Source organism: Lissotriton helveticus, chromosome 2_2 (genome assembly GCF_964261635.1).
Source record: "Lissotriton helveticus chromosome 2_2, aLisHel1.1, whole genome shotgun sequence".
Taxonomy (NCBI): domain Eukaryota; kingdom Metazoa; phylum Chordata; class Amphibia; order Caudata; family Salamandridae; genus Lissotriton; species Lissotriton helveticus.
The window spans coordinates 518,923,320-518,931,569 of record NC_136060.1 but is presented as its reverse complement, the minus strand read 5'-3'; the positions used below and the strand labels follow the sequence as shown (position 1 = coordinate 518,931,569).

General features: G+C 38.9%; 1 protein-coding gene across 1 annotated transcript in view; it reads right to left on the bottom strand.

Annotated features, from left to right (window-relative positions):
- Window positions 1–261: 261 nt before the first annotated feature.
- The window catches only part of LOC144821609 (uncharacterized), a 50,814-nt gene continuing 42,825 nt past the window's right edge, over window positions 262–8,250 (bottom strand). Inside the window, exon 2 of the mRNA XM_078678842.1 lies at window positions 262–5,366. Within this exon, the coding sequence (XP_078534968.1) occupies window positions 2,463–4,118 (1,656 nt within the window). The 5' untranslated portion in view covers window positions 4,119–5,366 and the 3' untranslated portion in view covers window positions 262–2,462. The remainder of the gene's footprint in view (window positions 5,367–8,250) is intronic.

Genomic DNA, 8,250 nt, shown 5'->3' with positions numbered 1-8,250 from the left:
CAAAGCTGTAATCAAGGCATGTGCTTAAGAATGTAGAGAAAATGAAAGAGCGAATTTAAATTGTGCTAAACATACAGTTGTATTGTACTTAGCCCAACCGTGTATTTTGGGAGAAATTAATACATACCTGACATATGTAACAAACCCCCGACATAGATTTATTTTGTTAATGTTTACATTAAATTTTATCCCCTGTATGTTAGGATATCCAGCAGCGACTTATTCAGAGAATGAACTTCCTGTTTGTCCCTGTGACAATATATCTATTCAATCTAACTTACATTTGCAATTTTTTTGCAAATTCTATTAATGTATTCAGAAAAAGTATATTTGTCCATTACTGTTAAAATATAACTTTGTCCACTGCTGTCCTGCCCTGTTTTTCCACCAAATGCTCCTAATCCATATACCAACCATTGTGTAGCATTGTACTTATGTTCGGCTCTATAAAAAATTAGGTTAGTGAGGCATTAGATCGTTTAAAGAAAAAAGCATTAACTAATACTTTATAATAACTGATTGGAAGGAGACTAATTCAATAACTATTTTTAAAATGTCTTTTATAACTCATATATTCGCCATTACAATGTACTTTATTAATTTAATTGGTATTGTTTACAAAAGGAATGATTAGTACTGAATAACTTAATGAACAGTATTACTATCTTAATTGGTTCTTGCCTGTAGATTTCTGTGACGTTTTAATTATACTGTTTATGATTATTTCTTTCTTATATATTTTGAATAATGTATGATCTGTATACTTTTATGACCTTATCAATTAAGATCGAATAAAGTTACTAACCAACCAACCAGTCACATATACCGAAACATAATGTGTTATACCCCCCCCCGCTGCAGCCCTTGGTAAGAGTCGCCCTGACGAAGCGTTATGGCCAACGGCTCAATCACCATGGCAAACAGTTGTGGTGAGAGCGGAAAACGCTGCTTAGTACCCCTCTCTATGCCGGAAGAGTTGGATATGAATCTATCCACCCTAACACAGGCAGTGGGGAAAGTATACAGTAGTTTTGTCCAGGAGAGGAATCTGCTACAAATGCACATACTGGCTATTGTGTAGATAATTTTCCAACTCAAGGAAATGAAAGCTTTCTTGCTGTCAACCACGAGGACGGTGGCCTTGGAGTAGTCCCTAAGTGGGGAGTGCCGTGCATGAACAAGTTGTCTAATATTAGTGATGGTACTACGATTCGGGATAAACCCAGACTGGCCGGGGTGCATCAGGATCGAGAGTCAAGGCAGCAATGGAGTGACTAGGATCTTACTAAATATTTTGTAATCCACATTTATTATCCTTAGTGGCTTGTTGGAGGAGAGTTGATCCACCTCCTTACCCTGTTTAAGGAGACAAACAGAGCCTCTCACATAGTTGGTGGGGAGGCAACACTCCCCTTCGCAAAGTTATAAATATTGTTTAATGGAGGAGCCAAAGTATCCACAAAGGTTGAAAAAAACTCAATAGGAAGTCCATCCTTTCCCTGGTCAGGGACTTAATAGCCTCTCCCACTTCCTGAACCTGTACGAAACAAGACATTTATACCCCAAAAAATTGTGGCTGCATGGTGTCCCATTGTTAAGTGTGATACCTTCAGCTAATCATGACTTTATACCCAACTGCAATTTACTGCTGGGATTTGCGAGCATACAATTACAAAGTTCTTTTTAAAAAAAATCTTTTTACTGATCGCACATATAATTACAATGTTAAAAGCAAACTTTCAAGTCTCAGAATAGAATGTAATGCCTAGTAAAAGTTAGATATTTCTATGGCAGCTACAAATGTAAACACAACAGCGGCACCACCCTAATGTAGTTAGGCAAAGAGTGCAGAAAAACATTGGTGAGCCAGCTTACATCATCAAGTTTCAGCTGCCTTAGAATGCAGGCCTGCAAATTAATCTATTGTAATTAAAAATGTTAACAAGTTGACGAAGTGTTATGCTGCTGGCAGGGTTGTCCACCCCTAAAATGTTATAATATTAAGTAAAGAGTAAGTGAATGACTCCCACCTGAGTTATAGAATTTTCAAAAACATTTGAATATAGCACTCTTACTTAATCCATTAACAGGACTGTAACCCAGAGAGTCCTAACAGAATGTGAGAGATAATGAGATGTGAGAGAGGGTAATGAAGCGTGAGGGTGAGTGAGAGTGTAATACAAACTTTCTATGTTTAAAACAGTCTAACGTAAGTCCACTGGACACACTGTCAATGGTTAGTCACTTTCTAGTATACATTAGTCGCCTTTATATTAAATACGCTCTTTATAACATGTTTAATAAACAGTGGAAAAAACATATATTTTGTCTATTCTGTGATAGACAAAGCTGAACAAACACTGATTAAGCACTGATCTAAAAAGGTTTGGAACCCAATAAGAAAACACCACTGCAATCCACAAAACATAAACACTGAAAACTGGACGGCCTAATTATAACATTTACATGTTTTTACTCTGAGTGTGAGTTCTCAGGTGAAGGGAGAGTGCAAACTTACGTTTGAAAGCCTTGTCACATTTAGAACATGTATATGGTTTCTCCCCCGTATGACACTTCTGGTGATCAGACAGTGTACCATTTGTTGCGAAAGCCATGTCACATTCAGAGCATTCATAGGGTTTCTCCCCAGTGTGAGTTCTCTGATGCACTGACAGCTCTCTTTTTGATCTGAAAGCCTTATCACATTCAGAACATGAATATGGTTTCTCGTCACTGTGAGTTTTCTGATGTATGGCGAGTGTACTTTTCTGTCTGAAAGTCTTGTCACATTCAGAACACTTGTATGGTTTTTCCCCCGTGTGAATTCTTTCATGTATTGATAAAGAAAATTTTCTTGTGAAAGCCTTATCACATTCAGAACACTTAAATGGTCTTTCCCCAGTATGTGTTTTGTGATGTGATGCCTGATGACTCTTAACTTTAAAAGCCATATCGCATTCAGAACATTTATATGGTTTCTCCCCAGTGTGATTTCTCTGATGTAGTGATAGCTCGCCTCTCATCCTAAAAGTTTTATCACATTCAGAACATTTATATGGTTTCTCCCCAGTGTGAATCCTTTGATGTATGAATAGTTTAAATTGGTGTCTGAAAGCCTTATCACATTCAGAACATTTATAGGGTTTCTCCCCCGTGTGAATTCTCTGATGTAATGATAGCTCTCTTCTTATCTTATAAGCTTTATCACATTCAGAACATTTATATGGTTTCTTCCCAATATGAGCTCCCTGATGTTGCCTTAGTGAAAGCTTACCTTTGAAAGCCTTTTCCCATTCAGAACATTTATAAGGTGTATTCATAGTATAATTTATCTGATACTGGATAGGGTAACCATTTTTATTAAAAGCCTTGTCCCATTTAGAATATTTATATGGTTTCTCCCCAGTGTGGCACCTTTGGTGATCAGTTAGTGTACCTTTTTGTGCGAAAGCCTTGTGACATTCAGAACACTCATAAGGCTTCTCTCCAGTGTGCGTTCTCTGGTGTATTGATAACTCTATTTTTGTCTTGAAAGCCTTAACACATTCAGAGCATTTATATGGTTTCTCCCCAGTGTGAATTCTTTGATGAGTGGCTAGTGAACCTGTTCGTGTGAAAGCCTTGTCACATTCAGAACATTTATATGGTTTCTCCCCAGTGTGAATTCTTTGATGTATTGATAAAGAAAATCTTCTTGTGAAAGCCTTATCACATTCAGAACACTTAAAAGGCCTTTCCCCAGTATGTGTTTTGTGATGTGATGCCTGATGACTCTTAACTTTAAAAGCCATATCGCATTCAGAACATTTATATGGTTTCTCCCCCGTGTGAATTCTCTGATGCACTGATAGCTCTCCTCTCATCCTAAATGTTTTATCACATTCAGAACATTTATATGGTTTCTTCCTCATGTGGGGTCTCTGGTGTAAAAATAGATTTCTCTTTCCAATGAAAGCCTTATCATATTCACAACATTCATGTGGTTTCTCACTGCTGTGATTTATTTCATCTTGCAATACCCCTTGTGATGAATGTAAAACCTTGTCACATTCAGAAAATCCATATGGTTTCTCCCAAGTACGAGTTTTTTGATATACTGGGAGTGCCATCTTTCTCATGAAAGGCTTCTGACATTCAGGACAATTATGGGGGTTGCTCCCAGTATGAGTTCTCCGATGAATGGATAGTGTCAAGTCTCTTATGAAAGTCTTGTCACATTCAGAACATTCATAGGGGTTCTTCCCAGTAAACTCTTTGTGATGCACAGTTAGAGAATTCTTTTGGATGAAAGCCTGAACACTTTCAGAACCTTTGCATGGTTTCTACCCAGTGTGAGTTCTCAGATGCTGGATTATTCATACAATTGTGTGCATAGTTACATTCAGAATATTCATATGTTTTCCCTCTGGTGTGTCTTATCTGATATTCCAATAGCTCAGATGATATCTCGAAAACGTTGCCACATTCAGAACATCCATATGGTCTCTCTCAGTGCGAATTCTGATGCATAGATGGTGCAAGCTTTTGACTGAAAGCCGGGTCACATACAGAATATCCATATGGTTTTTCACTAGAGTCCTGTGATATTTTATCAACTGCTCCTTTCATTCAGAATATTGATAAAGATCTCCATTGTTGTGTGTTATGTTTTAATGATTATCCTTCCCTCATCCGTATGTTCATATGGACTTTGCTTGAGATTGTGGCTCACTTGGATTCTCTCGCCAGGTTGGGTACATTGTGTATAGATGTATTATGTTTTGAATGTTCAGCAACGGTGCAACCACCCTAACCAATCCACCATCATAGCTAGGGGTGGACACCTTTTTACATTGATCTAGAATGGCAACATCCTCACCTTACGGGAATCAGACATATATCTTTCATACGATCTCTAGATATAAAAAGGAGTCTCTTTCCGGCAAGTTTTCTGGTGTCTAATTAGAGTTATTCATTCATATTGCCTCTTCAAGGATTGGCCTCAAGTTGATTTCATATTGCACAGTTAGTCAGTCATCTTTACTTCGTAGATGTCACATGCAGAACATGTGCTCTCTACTGAGCATGAGATCAGACTTGTTAGAGTTCGTTACAGTGGGAAAGGGCATCAGGTACGTGCGCTGCTTCGGAAACAACTGTGGGCATTAAAATATCTTCTCACATCAAAAACATTTGCAGAATTCCTTCAGTAAGTTAACTTCCCTCCACTCTGCATAACATTTTTCTAATGTTTGTGCTTCCAAGTCAGGTTCGATTGGTCGTTGCTTGAGAACATTTTAATGGAACTTTAACTGTCATGACATTTGTTTTTCCAACACACTGTGATTCCCACTCTTCAGATTCCTTTCATAATGTTTTTCTTTTACCTTCCAGAGTAAAAAACAGAAAAAAGGATTTAGGACAATAAAGCCAATAAACAACTTCAATATGGTAAAACTAGACATCACGGTAAGAATTAACATAGAAAACGGCATACTTGTAATACCTTGACTAAACCAACAGCATGGAAAACAGAAATCTAGACACAACTGGCCAATGACTACGCTACACATTTAGACTGAAACAAAAATACAAGAGAATCAGCCCCAGAGTTACAAAGATTTTGATTGGGGTTGCATCGTTTTTTGGAATACACGCAATGCAAAATCTATTTTGAGATTAACAAGGTCTTGCAAAGCCTAATTTACTTGACTGCATGGATTTCTTTAAAAAAAAAAAAATGTAACTTTGAGGTACCTTACATTGAGGAGGCGTTACCTGGATGGCTCATGGGCATTCCCAATCATCCATCCACTCTTTTGACGCAAACCCATTTCTATTAATACAGATAAACATAGGTTTGATCCAAAATGGTGCCCCTACCCAAGGCTGGCAGAAAGAGGAGAGTTCTTTTTTTATTTCTGGTCTGTACTTCCACTTTGCATTAGTACTGCATTCTGCAGCACACATTGCCATGTGCCTAGTTAGGCCCAGTAGGAAATAATACCATTCCTGTATACACACAAATCTTTTTCTTAAAGTTGCCTTCTCTTTGCCACATTTACGTTTGACACACATTTTGCATTTTTGATGCTTGAATTTATATTCGCAGAAACACCGACCTTGTTGACAGAAAACACTTTGTTAGAATCCTATCACACAGCCTTGGCATAGTGCAAGGCCTCTCACGAGCGGAGTACAAATGTGTTTATTATTACATCTATATGGCGACATAGCTATCTGTAGAATACAAACAATGGTTGCCCGATTACAATCTCGACTGAGGCAAGGATGCCATTTTCTATATATAGCCTTTTGTTTCCTAACATAATCAGAGGAGACACTTCTACTGTCTCAATCCCTTTTCTCGGTATAGTAATGCCAGATAGCCTCTGCCGCCCATCGCTTGACGGTCAACCCTGCATACCGGTTCCTCCCTATCCGCATACAACCATGCATTGACTGTACTCAACTGTGCTGCCCAATACTACTTCTTAATATCTGGGACTGCAGCTCCCCTTCATAAACCCTCCTCTGTAGCTTTGAAAGGGCAATTCTAGAGCTGCCCCCATTCCAGCGGAGACCACATAGTTCCCTATCTTCTGACAGTAGTCAGGAGGAACCCTTCATGGGGTATTTTGTGGGACATGAAGAAAGCTGCTCTACCCATTAGGGATATTGGGAGGCCCCTCCAGTGTGCCACATCTGGGCCGAACTCCTCGATCAATGGAAGTAGATTATCTCTTCATGTAAATCAGTCTTGACCCTATTCCTCATGGGAACAGTCCAGCCTGAACTGCTAATAGCACAGACGCCAGCACTACTAGGGGGAAAAAGTGCACATACCAATAAAACTATTTTTCAGGTGTATGACGCCCCTGGACCCTGTGAAAGAAGAACATATGATATTTGACATACAGGCCCTTGCGATTAGATCAAGATAGACAATACGAATAGCCTTTAACAAAACTGTGGGAATCAATTGTATTTATGGGCCCAGGAGTTAAGTTAGGAGACTTATCAGATGAAGAATTATTTGAGGACAACCCATTGAGCAAACAAGCATTTACAATGCAATAGGTCTCGCAGCATTAAAGTTTGAGTTATTGACATTGTGTATGACAATGCCAATATTTTTTAACTTTTGCAAATGTGACACCTATAGCATTTCTATTGCAATTTGTGTTGTATTTACGTGACTTAGATGTATTGATACATCCTGTTGGTCATGTAGAAATATATCTTCAAAGGCACTGGCAGTAACATCTCTAAAACTAGAATAATGAAGAGTCAACTATCAGCCAGGTTACCCAGCCAATAAGGTAATTAAATGATATCCAGTTGTATTTGTATTTCTGACATTTTTGTAAAGTGAGTTAAGGTCTCAGATAAGATAGGTGTGGTATTTAAAGAAGGTATGAGTATTTATAATCAAGTAATACTTTTGAAGTCAAAAAAGTATCCAACCTGAATGCTGGTTATTGTTCTGCTACACTGAGTCCATAAAGTGCTCCACTGATGCAGATAGCTACCTGTCATTGGGCCGGATCTAACAGCATTGTGGCAGGAGTTTCTGAGTATACAGCAACATCCTCTCAGTGCAGTTGTAGATAGTACGTCAGATTATGGCTCTGGCTTGTTATTGAGTTCTGCAGTACCTTTTCCTGTCCTAAAATGTAATTCCGCATGGCTGAATTACATGCAAGAAGAACTTGAAAGCAAGGATTCCGAAATCTTCTGTGGACTGTCAGGAGCATTTAAATAGGTCACTCGTTAGTGCCCAGAAGCCAATGTGTAGCAAGATGGAGATGACACTTCCGTGTTGCAGGGTTTGGGTGAACTCGTTTCATGCTTTCACTAGGCAGAAGGAAGAATGAGCAGCTGATGTGAAGGACATGACCTACAGGTTTATGAAGAGATCCAAGGTTATTCTGTAACCGAGAACCTCCTGCTCAGGTGCGCACGGCAGCATGTTGATGTCTGTTGCTCATGGGAAAAATTATAGATCAAGCTGTGGGTTTTTTTTCACGGCGGCGGCGCACTAAATAACAAAACCATCGCTGACAACATATGTGAGATAGACATCACCCGACACTGCGTCACAGGTAATGACGGCCTAGGCGTTTCTCCAGCTGAAGGGATGAAGAGGGTTGATTGAAGACGAAAAATATGCCACAAAAAGCCGCTCCCACCAAAATAAACCGGAAAGGGAAGAGACGAACAAATGGCATATCGATTAATAATAAAAATGATGACAGTGGGATACTCTAG